General features: G+C 38.9%; 1 protein-coding gene across 2 annotated transcripts in view; it reads right to left on the reverse strand.

Moving 5' to 3' along the window:
* LOC121958537 (protein phosphatase 1B-like) overlaps nucleotides 1–23,151 on the reverse strand; it is a 32,550-nt gene that overhangs the window by 2,372 nt on the left and 7,027 nt on the right. The window contains exons 2-6 of one of the 2 annotated variants that reach the window (XM_042507517.1): nucleotides 14,182–15,024; nucleotides 10,339–10,456; nucleotides 9,548–9,659; nucleotides 8,221–8,278; nucleotides 4,173–5,606 (exon numbers count right to left, since the gene is read on the reverse strand). In XM_042507517.1, the coding sequence (XP_042363451.1) occupies nucleotides 5,262–5,606; nucleotides 8,221–8,278; nucleotides 9,548–9,659; nucleotides 10,339–10,456; nucleotides 14,182–15,012 (1,464 nt within the window). In that variant the 5' untranslated portion in view covers nucleotides 15,013–15,024 and the 3' untranslated portion in view covers nucleotides 4,173–5,261. Of the gene's footprint in view, nucleotides 1–4,172; nucleotides 5,607–8,220; nucleotides 8,279–9,547; nucleotides 9,660–10,338; nucleotides 10,457–14,181; nucleotides 15,025–23,151 lie in introns of those variants that run through there. The other variant, XM_042507516.1, reaches the window with a different exon arrangement.

Genomic DNA, 23,151 nt, shown 5'->3' on the forward strand with positions numbered 1-23,151 from the left:
AAACATGACTTTTGCAAAGAAAAGGTTGATTATCTATGTCAAATGTTAAAAAACAACTCTTTTAGAAGACAATAAACATATAAATGTATTTACTTAGTGTACCAACAGAAGTGGGAAATATCTGTCATTTTGGCCTGTTTTCTGTGTTTCTCAATCTGCATGTGAGATTCCACTGCTAAGATTACTATCATGGTGAAATTGGGAAACTATTAAACAAAAAACACAAAAAAAATGTTATGATGTTATGATGCAGCGTCATAAAATAATTCTGAAAATCCTACGTCCCATGTCTGAGCATTTTTAAGACTTTTGAAAGATTAATTTAAGTCATTTTTATTACGAATTAAGGCCTTATTTTTAGATTATTATTAGAAACAATGCCTTTTAAGACTTTTTAAGGATCCGTGGGAACCCTGTATATATATAAATGGTGTGGCAATGGCGATTTCTGGGCTGTTTCTGTTTTAACAAAAAAGAATCTTGCTCTTTAACAAAAAGGGCTATCTCTGTAGGGATCCTTTCCATAACGTAAGACACCTTTAACAATCTGAGCCTGTCAGAGGCAAAAAACAAGCACTTTTAGTGGACGGATATTGACGGTGTATAATTGCCCCAAGTGGTTACAGTGAAGCCTGTTTCACTGCTGCCAGCTGCAGCGCTCACTCTCAATACTGGACCAACTGAAAACATTTTCGTTCCCATTAGTCACCTCAACATAAAACATGGGAAAACAAGGTCCAGGTTGGAAAATACCAAAGTTACCCTTTAAATATTGTAGAGACACTGAAAAAAATCCACTGGAGGTGTTTAGGGATGGTCCTGTATCAAATGCCACTACATGACCTTGGATGATTTTTGGGGACATCCAACTCAATTTGAATGGGAAAGTTGTTGAAAGTTGAAAGCTTTTCTGTTTTTTGCTCCCCTAATCATATCCGTTATCTACACATAAGCAAGATTTGACACATTTGACAGGACCAAAAGACAAGAAGCACGTCTGTACAGTCAGATGACATCCAGAAATACTCATACACAAATCGTGGCATTATACCTCAAATCATTTTTATTTGTTCATTTGTCATTTTAACTGTGTGGGTGGGACTGATTTGCCCACGTAACCCCATACAAATGCAACTCACACATACACAAACACACATACAGACATACATACGCAGAGTGTTTAGCATAACCTCCCCTCCCGATAGTTAAGTGCCTTAGATATTGAAAAGATAAGTGCAGTGCATGCATTACCACGGTCACTGAGTACAGGGCTTTATATAGACTTACAATAACATCCCTATACCTGCTTTCAGAGAAGAAGAATGAACGCTGTGGGTTCAGTCTGTTCGAATCAAACTTTCACAATGAGACAAGAATTTCAGATTGTGTTGTTCTGAACGGACAATTTCAAAACCTGTGAGGAATGAAATACACTGCGAGTGGGATTTCATCAAGCTGAAAGACATCCTGCCACGGTTAATTACCAGCGGCTGTCAGTGTGAGCGCTGAGAACTTTATGAAAACCTGCTTCACTGATACTTCAGCTATACTGTGAACTGATGATAACCTCACAGAAATTGTTGCCCGGGTGTAATCAATGGCACAAGTGCTTAACTTTGGATACTAAATGTCCACAATGTAATTCAATGTTATGACATTTTCAGCCATCTAGGACTATGACTGTAGGGATGTAACAAAAGCCACATCCACGGCCTGAGGGTGTCGCCAAAATAAAGGCCATATTGTTACCTGAAGTAAGATGGTTTGTCGTATCTACAGTGAATATTATTTTTTCATTTTAAAGGGAAAGTTAACCCCAAAAATCAAAAATACATTGTCTTTGTCTTACCTGTAGTGCTGTTTATCAATCTAGATATTTTGGCATGAGTTGCCAACTGAGATATTGGTTGTAGAGATGTCTGCCTTTTGTCTCCAATATAATGGATCTAGATGGCACTCAGCTTGTGGTGCACAAAGCCCCCCACAAAAAAAGAGGTACATTTTAAAAACTCGACATCAATGTGAATTAAATCATGACCTGGTTACTCGAGATGTTCACAGACCTTGCTGTGAGCAGTTTGACGCAGGAACTATTTTCTCTCTACCGAACTAAATCCACCTACACTGCGCAGAAGGAAGTGTGCATCTAGCGCCACTGAGCTAACCAACGTCACAGGACGACATTTATGTTTTCATCGCACACTGTTACAAGCACGGGCCACTTGTCGATAAGTAGAAGCATGCCTCCTGCTGCACGATCATACATTTGATGGGTTTAGTTTGGTAGAGAGAAAATAGCTCCTACATGAAAGTGCTCACAACACTATCTTGAGTAACCAGGTATTATTTTTGGAAAGAGGTACTGTTGTTGAATTTTTCAAAGGTACGCTTTTGGCGCTTTGAGCATCACAAGTCGAGTGCCATCTAGTTCTACTATATTAAAGAGAAGACAGACATCTCGACGCCAATATCTCCCACACTCGGCGAGTCACACAAAACAATCTAGTTTGATAGAAAGTTCAACAGGTAAGAGGAAAAATATGTACTTTTGAATTTGGGGTGAACTGTCCCTTTAAATTTCTCAAGTTCAGCTCTAAGCAGTTTGACTTAGCTCAACTTTCATCTGTGTATCATTTTCTTTGCCAGAATAGCTGCACTTAAACTGTGCTTGGAAATGGATGCTAACAACAGCATGTCACCCATGATGACATTAGTATTCAGCTCAAAACATCTTTGAACATGTCAAAAATGTCTTTGATAGCATTGAAATCCAAAAGTTAACACCCACTTAGGTTTTCACTCTCAAAGTTTTTCTGTCATTAAAGAAAAAAACACCACTTTGAAAAGACTTTTGATTAGGTATAAAGCTCACATAATGGTTACTAATCCAATTTAGTTAGTGGTAGTGTAGTTTTCATTATGGTGCGCTAAGCCGTGATGGGCTCATTATTACCTCTAAGGCGTTTTTCTCTAAATGGTCACAAGAGGCAAAAATGAAGCAAAAATGAATCCAAAATACATTTTGACAAGTGACACAAAACTGAAATTTATGCTGTACCTTAAGCATTTTCAAACACTTTTTCCAGATTAACAAGAGAAAAGACTTCACGCATGAAGGCTTGTTTTGGCAAATACACGTTTAACCTCCCCGACCAGCAATAAAGAGTAGAGGACAGCCACCTCCCTGAGCTTTTCTATGAAACAATCCCCATAAAACGGAGTTAAGCCAACAGTAGGTCTGATTCGCCATCAGCATTTACAGCCTACACTGATAAAGCTGACATAGCTGAGACAAAAGCTGAGCCACGTCACACAATGTAGAGCAAGATACTGTATGTTAAAGAACAAAAAACACCCACTGAACAAACGACGAACCCTTTTGACTTTGTTAACAATGTGACTTTTCGCCTAGCGTTGGTTTTGTTTTTCTCCATTTTTCATTCATCCAATAATTTTTTTGGCATGTAATGAACATTACAGCCTTACAGGGTTGCTAGTGCAGCTATAGACTTTTAGTCTTACTTTCATTTAAAGAAATGCTACTTTTATGGCCCCTTTAGACACCTGGTATTGATACACGCTAGTGTCACTGACACATTTACATCCGCCTAAATAGCAACAACCTGGAGCGCATTTTAAACCTCTCTGTGAGTGTCTTGGAGGTAGCGTACTAACATGCAGTGATGTGTAATTAGGCATATATTGTGAGGGAAATGCTGTTCAAACTACGAGTACATACCCATTAGGCATGGCAGTATGCAGTATTACGATACGATTTGAAAATCCTGGAGGTACTTTTTTCAATACCATCAAAAATACAGGCGCTCCTCTTACTATTAAATTCATCGCATGTAGTGCACAGCACACACCACCAGAGCTCAGTCTCAGGTCCCAAGTGGTGGAACAGGCAGCTAAGCTGAAAGTCACTGCAACACCTTGTGGTGGAGGTATAAGTTACAGGACTGTAACCAGCTGGCGGCCAGCAGGTACAGAGAGACACAAGATGTTTTTTTGGGGTTTTTTTTTACATTTAACGTAGTGAATTAAGGATTTATTTTGACCAAACAGGAGCTGGTGATTGTTGGAGCAGTAGACTTACAAGCGAAAGTGACAAAGAAAGTTTGGGTGATTTAAGTTTCGTTTCTGTCCAGTTTAAATGAAGTGTTTTTATGATGACTTCATGAGGCGATTCAACCACGTCAGTCATCAGTGACCGGGAGATAGTTAAATTCTTACAGTGAACAGTTGTATTTCTGTTAAAATAAGGTAAACAGGTTTGAGAATAATACTTTTCTTAACATTTTTGGGTTACTGTTGTGTATTTATTAGTCTAAAAAGCGAGTTAGCGCCGCACACTTATACCGTGATATACCGTATACCCCGGTGGAATTTCAGGAAGGGACAAAATATTACATACCGCCCAAGTCAAATACCCATCTAAACAAGTGCCCCTGTGTGGTTAAACTGCCCGGTTTTTCAGTACCCACACTGGTTAACAACCTAACACTGCTGAATTTGCTGATTAATGGGCAGACAATCAAGAACCACCCACTACCAAAAAAACAAACATTTCAATAGTGATGATTGGTCTCTTTCTCCATCACTCAAACTCATGCAGACGTACAATCACACAAACATACATACATATACGCAAAAGAGTGTGTTCTGAGTCTGTAGATGGAGTAGGCCTGCAGACAGTGCAGTGTGTGGACCACAGCTGCAGTTCATAGGGTCTCCGCTCCTTTTCTGTGTCAGTTCGTCCACTGTATGCAGGTTTGGGGAGGTTGAGGCTGAGGGGGGGAAGAGGGTGGGTTCAAGTGGGATATCAGCCAGAAGCCAATACTGGTATATATAGGCCAAGAAGTGCAACATTTTGCTTCACCAGCCACTTTTGCATGTTGTAGTAATTTGTTATGGATTTTTTTTCTGTTGTAAACATCAGTCTGTGTGGTCTGGTTGAAAAAGTGGCTGGCAAGTTTGGGAATCCAAGCCGAGGCGGTCAGAGGACAACGGAAACAAAGAAAGAGTCCTCATTAGGAGGAAGGTATGTATGTGGCTCGGAAACAGAACTTGAATAGACAGAGGGGCCATTTTTATTTTTAAAATATACTAATGAATGGCGATAGTAGCTGCAGACCGTGATCGAGGTGGAAGTGGCCGACGTGTCCATTCAAGTTCTGCGATGAAGGAAAGAGGAGGAGAGGTCATAGCACATCTGACTAGCGCTCTGGGATTGGCGGGGAGGTATGCGGGCGGGTTGCTCAGTCAAAGGAGGGATTGAACTCAGGGGCGGGCGCATCTTGGCTGGCCTCCGGCTCTGCAGTGGCGGGTGAGGGCGGGGGCGAGGGGGGAGTGGGAGGGGAGGCGGTCTGCTGCTGGCCGTCGTTGTCATCATCGTCGCCCTCGTCGTCGCCGAAGTTCCTTCTGCCCTCCCCTGCTCCCTCCGCAGCACTCTCCCCCCGCAGGTGGTAGGCGGCCAGGGACTCCTCCAGCACCGTGCGGTACTGCCCCCGGTGGTGCAGGCGGAACTGCCGCAGAGCCTCCAGCAGATGAGCCGCCGTGCTGCCACCTCCCTCCTCACTCTCCTCCTCTCCCCCCGCACAGGCCTGAGGTGACACGCCAGGGGTCAGACTCTGCAGGCACACTCCATGGTCAAACACACACACACAAACATACATACTAACAAGCAGCGGCACATCATTTTCACACAAATATCTACCACACACTAACATGACGATGTCAGAGGCATTCTTGGACCAGTCGCACAAGCCCATGCAAACGCTACCTCTGACCCTGTGACCAACAACCCTTTGTGATATTCGCTGTATGGTGTAACAGAGAGGGAGGGAGGGAGGGAGGGGGAGGTAGGTCAGCACCCACACAGCCCAGAGAAAAGAGCCTTCAAGTCAAGACTCCATCGAAATAAATATGACAAATAAACTCACGTGCCCTCATACATATACACACACCTCCACCAGCACATCACAGGCTGCTTAAAACCTCATCTCTTCTTTAGAAAAAGAAATATGTTTGTAACTTTCTTGTGCCCTTGACAGCTTTTTCTTTAAGACGATGGATGTGAAATTATCTCCTGAACTACAAATTAATTTTTTTCTTGAGCTGGATTAGATTTTTGGCTGTGTTTACAATATTCTACAAATAATCAGAATAATAGGAAACAAGAATAAAAATGCCTCATGTAACCACCTCAAGTGGAAGAGACGGGCCTGATCAGAAGGAATTTTTACTTGGGTTTGAGAGGGGAGGGGTGGTGTAAACCTTTAAAAAATCTGTTTCATAGAAAAATATTAGCATCAGCAGACCATGTAAACACTTAATGTGATCATCACTTCTCTCTGGTTGGAATAAATGTATTCTTACTGGGCATATCTACCCCACAGGAAGGTAGCATAAGTAGCATAACTGTGATTGCTCTCTCTGCTGATTTTGAAAGAAAAAAAAAGCATTCAGATTTTTTTGTTTTTGAAACAGCAGCCTTATGTTATATTGTGGTTTCAGGCTGAATTGTAGCGTTGTTAGACATAACAATCATCTACCACTAATCTTACCAAGATATTTAGGGAATGTTTGTAAATTATAGCATCAGCCGATAGGATGCGTGTGGGACATTTTTAATTTCTACCTACAGAAAATAACCTGGGTTACAATTACATTACTTACTTTACTGCATGAACAGGCAGAACCACTTTTCTTCTCTATAATTGTAAGAAGTATGAATACATATTATGTACTGAATAATTGAACTTTTAATAAAGTTGGGGAAAACACTCATAATTCGCATGAGGCTGAACCCCTCTGCACAAAAAAAAGTTTCATTCTGTTTAAATGCTTTCAGGCATGAAAAAGCACAATTGCATCAATCACTTAATGTTGTTTATACTGTCATAGTTACAATCTCTGATCAGAATCATTTCAATTATGCTGGGTTCACACTGGACGTGGAAGAAGTGCATGAGCGTTGCCAAACCTGTTTTTCAGAACCGTATTAACAAGTTAGAGCAGCCCCACTGACGGCATGAGTGGTGTTTGTCAGGCGTGTCTCAGCTGCCTGTCAGCCTGATTTTTTTTCCGCAAGCCGCGCTCAGTTGTCAGCAGAAATAGTGAAATTGGAGTTTCGATAATTACATCGACTTCATACCACCTTTTATCTCAGTTTAAAGGCCTCTTCTCACAGACAAGGAAATAAAAAGATGTCTGTTTTACTCAAACTTTCCTGCTCCCGTTTCAAAATAAAAGCCCTCTGACAATCATTCTGTTGACAGAATCCCATCAGCTGTTGACACAAGGCATTTTATCGTGAAAAATTTGAAGGACCGTGTTATTGACAATGCAGCTTGGAGCTTGCACAGCTTCATAAATGTGGAGTGGAATATGTGCTTTTCAGTGTGGAAATACAGTACTCATGGCAGCAGGTAGCTCTGCAGCAGCGTCACAGCAACAACGCTGCCAATGTGAACACCACTAGTGTGAAACACGCTGCAGTTCGGCGAGGTTGCCGTCACGCACTGCTCAAGCAGCCACTGTATTTCTGGCCTTAGACTGAAGAAATATTGTCCATGTAACCGCAGCTGATGAATGTCAACTACAAACTCTGCCTTTTTGAACACGTTTTACACACTCTGTGCACTTCAGCTATCCACTCTTTTTCAGCATTGTGAACAATAAATTTACACTTAATAATTTAAGGCCCCCTTTACTAAAAAATACCTTCTTACTGTTATTTCACCTGTTTGGATGTTTGACCTTCACTGTGCAGAATGTTACACATGTTGAGTTTTAGGAAAGAAGACGTGTATCTGCTGAAAGAGGAAAGTTTATCTGAGCTCACATTGATTTGGTGTTTTAAACTCCGAGTGTTGATGTGCAAACTTGGCGCCTCCAGTGTGCACACACACTGAGAATGTCCTTCTCTAACTGTACAGTATATATATGACGTCAATGATACACACAAGCTGAAACTGGTCGCACCATTTCAATGTTTTTCAACATACAGTCAAATGCAATTCACTGAGCTTGCAAAGATTTTTCTGCTGCATCTGTCCTCCACCCTCATTCACACTTAAATCACGTTCACACGCCCTCACACAAACACAAACACAAAAGGGTGTCCTTGTCTGGGCTGGTGTGTGTTTACAAGGTCATGTTGAGGTGAGGGTGAAAGGTTGGAGAGGTGAGGGGTTCAGAGAGTGATCAACTCACCCCTTCCTCTTCTCTGTGAGGGTTCAGCTTGTTGTACACCGCCTCGATCACACTCCGTCTGAAAATAACAGCACACAACTCGCTGCTCAGAGAGGAGAACAACTCCCTATATAACACAAACAGTCTGTTCATTCCTTGCAAATGTGTATTGATTAATGTTTTAATGGAACTAAGAAAGTAACCAAGTCGATACTTGAGCATCGCTATTTGTGCATAAAGAGACAACAGAATCTCTTTATGAATCATAACTCCTAAGTGTTTTGAGGAGTGTTACCTGCACGTTGTAAGTTTTTAAGTGCATTTTTGTCCCGCGTTAGAGTGGATGCAACTGCCTTTGTGTGAACACATTTGGCTCAGTGTAAGCAGAGCTGCAACTAACGATTATTTTCATGATCAATTAACCTGCTGATTTTCTCTTGTGTAATAATTTACATCAGAACACTGTAAAAACACAAATAACACTTTTCCAGAGCTCAATAATAATAATAATAATAATAATAAATAATAATAATAATAATAATAATAATAATAATATTACTCAAGTTATAGAAAGACATTAAAAGTGCTTTGACAAGCAAAGCAAAAACAGAAATGGGATACTCAGGAGGCAATATAACTACAAAATCCAAAAAGTCCTAATGAATTTGAGTGAAACAAAACTAAGGTGGAGTTAACATAAAATTAAAAATCAGAGGGGAAAAAATGCAAGTTCCAGGAAGCAAAAAGTCAATATAAATGTATATAAATAAAAATAGCCAAAGCTATAAAAGCATAAAATGAAAGGAAATACAATAGTAAAGTAAAGTAAAGTAAAAAGACGACAATCCATGAAAGCTATTCATGAAAAATGGGTTTTAAGAAGTGAGAAGAGGAGCAGACCTAAACCCAAGGATATTCTGTCTGCTAGAATATGACAAAAAAGGAGGATATTCTCACAATTTAAAAAAGAATTAAGTAATCAACGATTAATGAACAAAATGGTGCACATTTGGTTGTTTTAGCAATTTCAGTGGAGAAATGAAATTATGAAAATGACATAAATTCAGGTGCAAAAATCCATGTGTGAGCGCATGTGAGTGTTTAACTATTTTCTGTCTATCATATCCCTTTTTAAAGCATTTTTCACTATGTTGCAAAAGTGCTGTATAAAAATAAAGGTGTTATATCTGGCTTGTGAAGTCAGGCATTAAACTTGCAGTTTAACAAATCAAACTATAACTATTGTCATTATGAATTTTAGACGTGTCTTAGCCATGACAAAATAATGTTTAACAGTATGATCTGTGTCTAAAATGCAGTTAAAGGTTATTCCAGGCTGTGTATTTACTTGCTGGCCAGGCCTCCGCCAGGTGGAAGGTTGGGGATGTTCTCTGTGGCAATGCACCTCAGGACCGACACCAGGTCAGGGACTCCCGTGTCCCCACAGTTCCCCAGTAACTCTACACACAAACACAAAGAGGACAAGGGGGTTGTGAGAAGTTACATTTTACACTGAGGCATGATTTATAGTATTTTAAACTAAAAGTTTAGGTGTGAAACCACCTCTACAAAGGCTGAAAAATCACATGTAGTGGAAAAATCTGTGTGTGTGTGTGTGTGTGTGTGTGTGTGTGTGTGTGTGTGTGTGTGTGTGTGTGTGTGTGTAGCAGACTGATTTCAAATATTTGTACTACCTAAAGAATGTTTATTTTGCCCTGGTTATGTAAATGGAAACTGAGTACAGTATGTGGCCACTTGTTTCACTTGACCTTTTTTAAAAAAAAAAAAAAAAAAAGAACAACAACAGATTTTTAACAAAGGTATCAGCTGTCTGGCCCAGTTTGGGCATTTAACTACCACTAAACACATTAAATCTTTATAATAATAACACTGATAATACACCACGAGTTTCCCATACAGCATATTAGCCAGTGATAGTTCAAAGAGTAAAAATACTAAGATATACACAGAGACCAGTACTGTATGATCCACTATCAAGACTAAAGCATTTTTTTTTAAGTTTTGTGACTCTAATTCAGGATTATTGTAACTTTGACCCAATAACTATCATAATAAATGCATTGCCTGTTATGTTTTTGTGTGTGAATGTGTGTGTGTACATGTGTTGCGTGTGCTGACCCTCAACACGGGTCTCCAGGTACTTATCCAATTCCTCTTCTTTCTTCACAGCCTCCTCTGAGATCTTGGGAGCGCCGGGTAAACACACCAACACCACACTCATATTATCCCTGCTCCCCTGCAGGACGAGGACAGGCACAGACAGAACACATTAACTCTATGCTTGACATAGGAAATGTTTTTTTTATAAACTGAGATCTTTATTGTAATAATGCTCCTTCTTTTTTAAAATAAGGTCAGGGTTTTTATTGTCAATATAAATCTATAAATTGCCAGCTTTGTTTTTACTTTTTAAAGACAGCATACAAAGTCCTGGAAAAAAAGGACCAAAACTGACAAAGTTAGCATGCTGTTTTTTATATTACAACAATTCCTGAAGCTGCTCTTCATCAGTCAAAGCTTTTCACCGTAAAGGTTTGTGAAGGGTGTAATTATAAAGTAGCAACAGCTGGCAGGTTAGTATCTATATGTGTCCAATTCATAATGGTATACTTGTAGATATCTGAAAGATAGAAAAATAACATCAGGTAATGATGTATCAGCTAATATAAACTTTTTAACATAACCATAACCATATATATATATATATATATATATATATATATATATACAATTTTAATGAGGTTTCCTCCAATTAGATTTTTAACAATGGCAACCAGGAAATGTACTGGCCAGGACATACAGTCCTAAATAAACTTTAAATAAACTACATTTTTCAAACTGTATGTTTGGCATTCTTCAATTTCTAGTTATTTGCACACATACAGTGAGATTAATATATTCACAATGAGCTAATATGGCTTATACAGAATCACAGTAATAATAATAACTTTGTATAGCAACTTTAAAAACAGAGTTTACAAAGTGCTTTGACAAAGAAAGTAAAGTAGAAGCAGGCAGGGTTTCTTACAGTGACAATAAGGAAGCCAAACAATAACGCTGAACTGAGGCCAGACAAGAGACTTGAGGAAAAACACTTTTTAGGATGATATATAAATATATATACAAATAGATTGTTATTTCTAATCATACTAGTGATATGTAAGTGTGAGCGACGTATAGTTGCATCTGTGTTAAAAGGTAATTTTTTTTCCACAAGTGCAAAGGCCAACGAACAGGTTGTAACGTAATTAAGATCTTCCCGACTTTCTTAGTTACCTTGAGCAGTGTACTGACTTCCACATAAAGTTCTCTGGACAAATGTTCCGGTAAAATCAGATGGATGTGACGTTATGCGCCTTGTTTTAGTTGCATACATAAAATGCAATACACAGTCCTGCAAACGGTGTCACATTAATCTGTTGGGCTACAAACGGCAGTTAACAACTAAGATATGCAGCAATGTGCCAGAACAGACAGGGAAGGAGAAGACTGCTAGTAAGTAAACATGGATGTAAACAATGCAGGTCCCAAAAGGTGAAAATAAATAAATTATCTGTTCCTCAAAAGGAAATGTATTCAACATGTTTGTTAGACATCAAGTATACACACACTATGAGTAGAACTATATGTGAATATAACTTTTGATTGTTCACCAGGAAACTCCTGTTGTTGTTGTTGTTGTTGTTGTTTTGAGCTGCTGCTAGAATTACAAAAGAGGGATGGTTTGTGACTTGGAGACAGCAGAAAAGCTAACAGCTATGCACGTTCTCAAAGTTAAACACGTCTTATTTGTTTTTGTTTTTTTTTTTACAATAAAGAAAAATTATGGGAAAAAACCTGTTTGTAATAAATTGTAATAAAACCTTTTTCACTTAAAGTTATCATTTGCAAGTGTCTTCTAGTTTCAACTAGGGATGTCAATGGTTAACCACTAATCAGTTAACCACAGAGAATATTTTTGACCAGTTACGTATGTTGGTCTAAAGGTTTTGTTGCTTTGTATTTAACAGTAGTAGTATGAGCACAGTAGCACTACAGAGATCTCCAGTAATCTCTTAGCATTTCAGTCTCTAAGTCAATGGGTATTTTAAATGGGCTTTTGGTCAGAAGCCTGAAATAAGGTCTGTGGTTAACACAACCTTAAGAGACTTTCACATTTTATTCTACAACATTAAATACATCAGTAAATACCCCACTTGTGAACTTTTAAGCTTTTATGTGTCTTTAGAAAGGCAGTTCCCAATAAGTGGCTAAATGAGATGACAGAACGTCATCAAGTCGAGCCACATCGAACACACTTTTATAGTCTTGTTAAGGTGGCCAAGCGACATAGTATAGTTCATTTATAGAAAAATTACCTGAAAATTAGTTGGAAAAGAGATCATAAATAAAATAAAATAAATATAAAAATATAAATATAAAATATAAATAAATATAAATGTAGTTTGCTAGTTTTTTTCTTTTTTCCCCTTGACATTTTTCCCTATTTTAATTTTTCATATAATATTCCATATTTACTTTTTGGGTTTTTTTTACAAATTGTGGAACATTTCTTACGAAGTTGCTCTTTTCCTATTCCCCCATGTTTATGAAAGAAATCACACCACTTTGCTTGGGGTTCAAAGGTTTAAATACTTGTGAAAGGCAACTGAAAGCAGCACAAGAAAAGTGATGTTGCTACATGTTCCAAAGGGTTAATTCTCTGTTGATCAACTAATTGCTCCAGCGCTAAAATCTTCAATTATAAACTTCTAAAACCTTTAGGGAATTTATACACTTGCAAAAGGTGTATTGTGAAAAAAAAACAACAACTCTGCAACACTGGACAGCATATAAATTGGCATTTATAGGACACACAGACCGTTGGCCTGCAGACCAGATAGAGATCTGGCCGTAGACCAGTGGATAGTCACCTTGTCATTACCTTGTAAAAGTCAATGTGGTCAGACTAACTTTCTGTAGGTGTACAGTGTCACATACATCACAAAAGGCAGTAGCAGCAGAGGTGATTTATGACAGCGTGTGGCTGTTACTTGAGATAACCCATCCAGTACGGTAAAAATAACTAGGCTGCTGTGCACTTGCTGGTTCTTGGAGTACTCGAGACACAAAATAGATGATACATGAAAGGCAAAAGTCCAAGATGTGCAACATGTTCTGGATGAGTTCAGCTGAGGAAAAAAAATTATTCTTGCTTTTTCTGGGATCGATAGCTGGGAAGCAATGGGCAGGGACAGAAGTGAAAGCTATGATGCATTATTCATCACCTGATTTATATGATCCATCTATATGAGATGAGTTATGTTTTAATAAATAAACACATCATTTTGTTATCCTGAAGCAGTTTTTCCATAAATTATTCTACTATATTTAGTTATTAATGTATTTATTTATACTAAGAATCAGAGGCGAGACTGATGAGGAGTGCCTTTGACTAGCAGAGGAGATATCTGAATCAGAGCTGATGCAAACCAAACGATACTAAAACTTCATTACCACCCACTTTACCAATACATCACTGAGAGCACAGCTTTGACAAACCACTAAACAAATGTTCTTTTCTTATGTTTATGTACCCTTAAATGTAAACTAACAATAAAGTTGTAACATATTGTATCGTAAATTAAGAGTAAAATAAATCTGGCCAGGCAAATCTTAACATATATATTCATTCAGATTCAAAAACACACAAAAGTGAATCAAATTTCCAAACCAATTACTCAAGATTTACTTTACACATTTAAATCGGTATTACCGGATATCATTAAAAGCCGGCATGATCCCTTTCATAATAATATGACAAACATTTTGTTCCTACTGGCAACGCAGCTGTGTCCCATGCACCATATTGGATTTCAACTATTTAAAAAAAGTAACATTTTGCATTTAAAGTTAATCATATAACCATGGAAACACTTTCACTTCGAAAATATACATCATACGTGAGAAGTGAGAGCTTACCTTATGCAGACAGGTGTCCACCACTGAGTTACAGACCTTCTCCAGGTCGTCACACACCAGGAGTCGTGAGCGGACAAACTCACACAGCTCCTCGTTGGACATGACATCCCAGATTCCATCACACGCCAGCACCACAAACTCGTCTCCTTCGGCCGCTCGCTCCAACACACACACCTCGGGCTCAGGGCTCACCAGCTGCTCCGTGGGGCCCTTACCATCCACACATTTGTAGTCGTAGTCCCCCAGGGCCCGGGACACAGCCAGGGAGCCGTTTACCCTCTGGATCATGACTGAGCCGCCAGCGTTCTGGATGCGTTCCTTTTCACGGGGGTTGCAGGGCTTGTGGTCCTGGGTGGAGAAGCCCACCTTGGTGTCTCGACTCAGCACGGCCCGCGAGTCGCCGCAGTTAATGAAGTAGAGGTGGGTCGGGCTGACCAACACGCACACGGCCGTTGATCCACTGCGGTCCAGGCCCTGCCGCAGGTCAGAGAAGCTGCGCATGTACTCGTCAATGTTCAGGAAGCCCGAGCGGATGCCGTCCTTCACGCCCTCCACCGAGCCGGAGCCAGAACTGAAGTCGGCCCCTCCTGACAAGATGTGTTCCAGCAAGTGGCCGGAGCAGTAGTTGGCCACCCGGGAGCCTGCATGGCCATCGTAGACAGCAAAGAAGGACCAGTCGGTGAGTCCATGGGGAAGGCCCACCACAGCTGTGTGGGCGTCCTCCATCTCCACCCGCCAGCCCTGCATGGAGCTCAGGCCATAGCGCAGCCCATTGCCCTCACCGTGGGCACTATGCTTCTCCGTCTTCGGCTTGTCCAGGAATGCACCCATTGCTGCCTATAGCTGGAGATTAATCAAGGACAGAGAAGAGAGAGACACAGAATTACTATCACACCATCACAAGCAAGGACAAAGACAATCTCTCACCAAGTAAGACACTTTTATCCTGATGCACTGTTGTATATAAATATATTTCATACAGGATGACCAATAAATCGACAAAATTATTTTTAAAAAATATATATTATATAAAATCTGTGATGCGCAATAACGTTCAATACTGTGATGAGTTCTTATTTCTTTCTTTCCAATTTATTAGGTAGGTGGCTATCATTTAATTTCATTTATTGTATTTTTAAGGACACACACATTAATCAACATTTCTGTAAATGAGCCAGTGTCAGCCATCAGGCTCATTTTCAACTCTACTCATTTTTAACTGTCACACAAATCCCAAACATTGAAAAGCCTGTATCCACTGAATAAAGAAATGAAATAAATGATCTCAAACATGCGTATTTTATTGGCCAGAATGTCTGACTTTATTACTTGACTATTAAAAAAAATGCTGCAGTAAAACAAAGCTGAAATGATCACAGAAGGTGCTTGAGAATCTGTTGTACATGAATACTGTTTGCTGATAACAGCTTGAATAGATTTTTTGATAGATTTTTTTTTAATATGTCTGTTTAGAAATGAATGGGATATTGTTCTGATTCTAGCGTCAAATTGACAAAAATTATGTAGTGAAAGAAAATGAAGGTGATGACAGATTTTGGCCTCTCTCTTTCAACAAAGGAAAATGAAAAACAGAGACATATGAAGTTTTAAGCATAGATTATTAGATTAACTAAGTTTACGAGGGGTGAATGCACAATAAAGTCCCTGTTCCTGTGTGAGTGTCAAACGCCACAGACAGTACAGGACAGAAGCAGTGCGACCATAAGCGGCATCAAAACATAGAAGAGACTCTGGGCATATTTTTTTTATCACATGACTTTTTTGGTACAAACATTTAACCACCAGTGTGGCAGATACCCTTCTAAAATGTACTTGCCAAGAATATCTACTGCAGTCGGCGCTTGGGGGGTGTTCATTTCGGACCCTGCTGCACATGTAAATAACTCTTCTTATTGCACGTGTTCATGTAGCGATGACAATCCAACCATAAGAAACAATAAAACACAGTACAGAAAAGCTCAACTAGGCTTGGGGTCAAACACAAACACAACTTTGAAATGTTGCTTTTTGTGCAGGTGCAAATAATTGGCAAAAATGCCAAATATCAGCTCTAATAATTGGCCAGGCCAATAATCTGTCGACTTCTATTAGCCACTGCCATTAGTAGGGCGTCAGTTTCCAAAATTCAAGATTGATCAATTTATAATGATACGCTATGGCTTCAAAGGATTTCTAATCTGTAAAAAAGACATCAATCAGCCTTGATTTTGTCTGTTACTTTTTATCAATGGTTTACAACCCCAAATTCTTCCATACACTGTTTCTCAGATGCTTTGGTGTTGTTATTGTCCGCTCAGGATGGTTTCGCTCATCAGTGTCCACTATCTTCATTGCAATTCAACAAATTTACTCGATTAGGGTTGTTCACCGACACGTCAAGAGCACTCGGTCGCGAGGGCATGCAACAGGTCAAGCAAGATCACAAGAAAAGCTAGTTAAAACAATCTAATGGCTTAAAACAGTCTGCTGCGCTGAGAGACTTCAACTTTTAAATTCAGATAAGTCATTACAGGTCGATTGAAACCCTTGTCACTTTTTACTTTTTTTGTCACCGTCACCCTTGTTACTCTAAGAGTAGAAATAAAGACTCAGAGAACAAAGAAGTAAGCACAACCATAATACTGTCGATGGCGTAATTTTGGATGTATTTATGATCTATATAAATTGAAATAATAAGCAATCAAAACAAAATCAAGAATTTGACTATTTTCTTTACATATCTTTTTACAAGCTTCAGTTGCTCATCACAGCTCACCACAGTTTTTTAAGTTCAATGTTAAAACATTACAAATGTGATTACAGTTTATAATAATACTCTCGGTACAATGAATCCCTCAGTAAATCAGTAGTTTTTTCGGTGTCAGTAGTTCAGTAGGCTGCTTCATACTGTGATTACAGAGAGCTTTTAATTACTCAGTGGATGGTGAGAGCCAGAGATCCTAAAAACAAGACAAAGATAGCAGAGGAGGAACCACAGAGCCGAGGATTACACTGCAGCAGCAAAGCTTCTTTGAGCACACAGAGCCTCTTTCACTCTGAACACGAGGTAACTAACACTATTAGTTACCTTGTTGGCAGAATATAGAGTGTGACATTAGTGAATCAGCAGGGTGCGAAATTCTCACCTGCAAAGAGCTGAATGGGAGTTAATGTTCCTGGTGGTTGAGCGAGGTTGAACATTTTACTGGATGACACTGTGCTGTTTTGTTTTGTTGTAAGCTACAAGCTAACAGAGCTAATGGAGGTGTTTGGTTAAAAATGATCTTTCTTTGGGGACAGCTTTGGGATAAAAGGACGCAGTAAACTCACTGTCAACACATCGGGGAAAACCCTATTTTTTACCTGAAAATGCTGCAGTGTGAACAACAATTTAATAGTTAATGTTAGTTTATAGCAGTTTGGGGGGGGGGGGGTCATTTTTATTGATCAGAGTTTGACTTACATTGTGATTCATTCAAACTCTGATCAATAAAAATGAGTCCTGGGCAAAAGGCAAATTATAAAGCTATTGTGATGTGTTCAAATTTAATTTTGTAAAATGTCATTTTTGGCAAGAAACTTTAATCAATGCAGGTGTTTGAACAAGATTTTCACAGCAATATAAAATAGATATTAGAGAAGGAATTATGATATATCATTTAGAATAAAACAGCTTTAAAAGACATTTTTTAAAAATATGTTTTTATTCAAGGTTGTTCCATAAATTTGTATGGTTGAAAATCCGGGACAGTGTAACAAAGTTTAAGTTTAGGGAGTGCTATCACAGATTTTTTAACTCTAACACCACAAACACCATCGTGGGACTTTCACCCAAAGAATAGAGTTAAAGTACTTAAACCACCACTCAACAAAAGGGTCCCCCCTTTTAAATCAAAGGTAAGTTCCACAAATTAATACAGAAAGAAATTTACAAATATTAATGTGATTTTATTTTAGCAATGTTTAAAACACAATACTTTGTTAAATATTCTTTTAAAATATAAATATCAATATCTTTATGCAGAAAGATTCCTTTGTTTCATAAGGGGGAATAAATAGCAACAAAAACAAAATCAACAACAACAAAACCGTCACTATCAGCTATTAGCCACACTGTTATTTTTAATAGGGTTCGACTGAGTTTTTTTAGGGCTGATACCGATTATTAGTAGTTAATGAGACCAATAAACCAATATTTGGAACTGATATGCATCTATGTTAAAATAAAAATCTTTCGGTCAATACTTAGAATTTGAAAAATAACAAATAATTTCTTTAGCACACATTTGATCAAAACTGAAACTTTCAACATCATATACAGCAAGTTCCCTTTTTTTCATAAAGTCAAGTGAAAATTTCAATTAAAAAATGACTAAATAAAAACAGCTCCCCGAAGTTTTACAAAGTAAAAGCTGCTCCCATGCTGACACTTTCTTTACACTTTTTAATAAATAGATTTTTATTGGCAATAATTAAAATAAAATGTCGATACAAATAATCTGCAAAATGCCAAATATCGGCCCCAATAATAAACCAGGCCGACCCCTAATTTTTTATATCTTCAACGGCCTATAATTTTACAATCATCTTGTCAATGCAATATTTCTGCGTGTCAAATTCAATATGAAAAAAAACGTGGTAACACTTAAAATGAGGCACAGACTTTTGCAATTCCTCTAATATGGAAAAGTTTATCAAATTGTATGTAAAAAGTAATGCACATGAAATCATGTGATCACTATCAGCCCTAACAAACCTGAATGAAGCTGTGATACTTAAAGGGAAATTCAAAATAAGAATATTTTGCCCAATTCAACCACAGGAAAAAAAGGCTTTAAAAAATGTGACATTTTTGTTTGTATCTACTAACTGTACCTGAAGACACAAGCACCACTTCATGCTTAACCACCTTTCACCATATCTTTGGCATTTTTGCCCTGCGCTATATTTTCCCATCATACTAATCAATTCTGACCTAAATGTCAACAACCGCTGCTGTATGGAGCTACTTACAGTATTGTTCGGCTGATGTAGCACTCATGAGATCTTGAAATCAATATAAAGCGATAAAAATCGAAAGCTCCCTGAGCACGGATTTTTTTTCAACATATTGATTTCTCGCTCTGCATTTACCTCCCACATGAGCACACACACGGCATGACAGGCATGTGCCCAAAAAAGGCTGGTACATGCGAGGAGTGACTACAGCTGGTTTCAGAGGAACGTGTATGAGTGTGAGTTTGTGCGTGCTCTGCGCATGTGTGCAGTGTCATGGTCTATGTGCGAGAAAAAGACGCGCTATAAATACGCCAGGTCGGTTTAGATTTCATGTCCAGGGTGGGGCAGTGGGCCACGCCATTCACATTTCTACTGCTTTTCTGCTACATGATTGTATCAACAGGATTCCCTCCATCCAGCTCTCACCACCAGTTACCGCCACTGATGAGGAGCATGTATGTTCATGTATGGTAAGAAAAGTGTGTTCACATGTGTGTGTGAGAGAAAGAGAAATCTGTTATGTTCACCAGCAGTGATTCTCTCTAAAAATAAAACAAACACACTGCCATCGCCTAGCAACCACCCACCCTGCAGGGCAAACATCCAGGCTAAGCTTCATTCAGCGACATCCCCCTCTCTATGTCTCTCTCTCACTCACTCTTACACACACACACACACACACACACACACACACACACACACACACACACACACACACACACACACACACACACACACACACACAGCCGCCTGGTAGAGAGAGGAAAGGGGAGTTGCATCATCCATCCATTAAAGCAGTCGCAGCAGCCAGACCCTGAAAGGAGACATGCAGACTGCAAGAACACATGCAGGTACTATGAGATTTCTCTGGCTAACAATGCTACAATAGACTGCTGGCAAAAAAAACATACACACAGAAACCCCCAGAAAATATCTCCATTGAGACATCAGACTGAAACCAGGAACCACTTAACCCCCTCAAAACTGCTGTCACCCGTGCTGTAACCACAGGTCGAAACCAACACCCCCTCATGCTAAGACGCACATGTCTGCCAAAAACCACTGGCTACGAAGAGGGAAGTGGAAGGTCGGGGATTACATAATGCTGCAGAGAGCCTGAGTGCTGCTCTGAGAGCAGCCACACTCGCACAAAACAGTTAACGCTATCCTGGAAGTGAGGTTAACACACAGCTTCTAGCACGACCCATTTGTCAATACATATGTTGTTATACGTTTGGACTCACCCTGTCGGTTCATGCCTGATTCTCCAGATGATATGATGATTACGGATCATTTGATTTTGTTTTACAGTTTGAGCATCACACTGGAACTTTAAATGGTGCATTTCTTCTGATTAAAAGGCAAGAAATTACGGACTTAGATTTTTTTTTGTAATCATAAACTAGCAAGTCATTTCTATGGGTTTAATTACCCACTTTTACATAGGAACGGACTAACAAGGAAATACTTCTTGTAATATATATAGACTACCTGTGTAAATACAAGGCTGGTAAAAAAAAAATGAATAAATTAAGGCTTAATTCCAAGGCTCTATGTAGGAATAACTTGAAATCAAAAGGAGCACACAGGACATGAATGATCACACAATATGAACCTTCAGGACACACAAATAATATTGTGCAGCTCCAGCTAGAGACCCAACTAGTGGCTTAAAAACCCCAAAACTTGGCTGAACCTGTGCCTCCACTTAAAATTAGACTCATAGAGAGTGAATTAATGAAGCATTCAGGTTGCCCATCTCAACCTTTTAGCTGAAAATTGTTTAAATGTATCAACCTGATGCTCATATCAACAAAGTGGTAAAGTCCTATGATACTGAAGTCAGCATTTCACCGTAACATATGATAGACAACATGTACCAAGTTAATCCAAGTATCCGTAACATTTTTCTGCAGCATGCTGTGATTATCAACAGCGGCTGAAAACCACATGAAGGAAACTGCCTGATAAATATGACACGATCATGTGATATTTCCCCATACTAACGAAGTGAGGCGGACCACATGAATGCACCATTAAACCAATCAACCCTGAGTGGATTGTAGGGTAGTGAGCGAGGATACACCGGGTCACATTTCACAGCCGCATTTGGAGAAGCCTCTGGAGTGGGACAGCCTCGTCGAACTTCAGTGACGTATTCAGTCTTGAAATACGGACTTTGGAGCAGGCGATGCTGAATTGAGACACGGCTCATGTTGTGTAATTGGTCCCCTGTGTAACAGTAATGACTTCTAGAGCCACACCTTCCTGCTGTGTCTATTCACACGCCTGAAATTCATTAGTGCTACATATTTAACGCTGTCTTTTTTCTTAACGGCTGAAACCACATTAACCTACGCTCTGACCTTGCCTCCATTTTTACTCTTCCTTTATTACACACAAAACAAAAGGTGCACACATGCAGCACTTCAACACTATATTAACTGTCGATTTCTACATTTCTTTGTGCACTAATCTGCTGCAGACTGGTACTTCCAAGGTTGAAAATACAACTCTTGGATCATACAAGTCAATGGAAACCACCCCTGAACATTTGCTCTGATGCATTTGTCTATAAATGTTTTTACTTCATGACAGTCAAATAACAGCAAAGGCTGTAAAACATAAAGCTTGTGAATAAAAAGAGACACTTGGCAGGTGCAACGGGATTATAAAAACTAGGCTGATATCTCTGGAATCCTTAGAGACAAAAGCATCAAAGTGCACAACATCGAGACAAGGACCTACACTTACAACCACCATTACATTTAATACCCTTTTTTACCACCACAATTAGTGCATAAATGCAGGTTTTTTAAAACTGGGAATTGGGGCTGGGCAATATAAAGATATTACATCGTATCGAGATATGAGACTTTGTATCATCTTGCATATTGGATATTGTTATATTGTGATATGGAATTAAATGGTGTTTTTTTCCTGATTTTAAAGGTAAAGTAACAGTACAGTGATGTACTTTAGTCAACTTATCAGACAGTTCTACTAATTTTAATACTTGCCTTTATTCATTTAATCATTATATCTACTTTACTAATGATTATTGATCAAAAATGGAATTTTGTCAATATTTTTTCAAAGGACCAACAGTCATTCCTACAGTACTATCACATCAAACAGGGAATTTGGCAAAAAAAAATAAAAGTAATGTTCACTTCTCTCTCCCTTTTCAAGCATTATGTCATAAAGTGTGTCACTCGCAAGTATGAAAACTCTGTTTTGGCTTATTCTTACATCTGTTTTCCTCATTAAACAGAAAAATATAACTGTGTATTAATCCAAGTTTCTCTTTTTCACAGAACTAGGACTGGAGTTAGATTAACTGCCTTGTTACCTCAATGTAAAAACAAACCACTTAATTCAGACTTGAGAGAAGCTCACCAAAGCTGTCTTAGTTGGTCTTGCTGATCATCTAGTTAGTTAGTTTACTCTTCCAACAAACACTAGCTCTGGTTTGGTAAAAACAACCCTGTAATTCACCAAGTTAGATGTGAAAATATGCTGATCTGCACACTGTTTATCCTCGCCGTCTCTGCCTGCGGCTCTCACTCGTTCTTCAAAGGCAGCTGCAGTAACGTTTCATCATGTTTCCACAAACATGTAATTAATGGCAACAAAAGGAACAGGGAAGTACAGCTAGGGTGATAATTTCAAAATAACTGATAACTCTGACCATCCTGTTACATGGATATATACGTTCTACTCTCATTCTGTTTCTATGATCTGGACACTTCATTCAAGAAGAAGCAAAGCTCAGCCACAGTCCTGGCAGCAGTTTCCTAAAATCTACTTTAGATCAAGATCACCTTCCTTCATCAGCGACTAACAAACTAAATCAAAGATTATCTGGATACTAAGATAAGATCAAGAAAACCAGCCAGGTCTGTTTCTCATCACAAAGTGTAAAAAGTATTATTAAAACGCTGCTATACACATGCATTGATGGCAACTACA

Source organism: Plectropomus leopardus, chromosome 19 (genome assembly GCF_008729295.1).
Source record: "Plectropomus leopardus isolate mb chromosome 19, YSFRI_Pleo_2.0, whole genome shotgun sequence".
NCBI lineage: Eukaryota > Metazoa > Chordata > Actinopteri > Perciformes > Serranidae > Plectropomus > Plectropomus leopardus.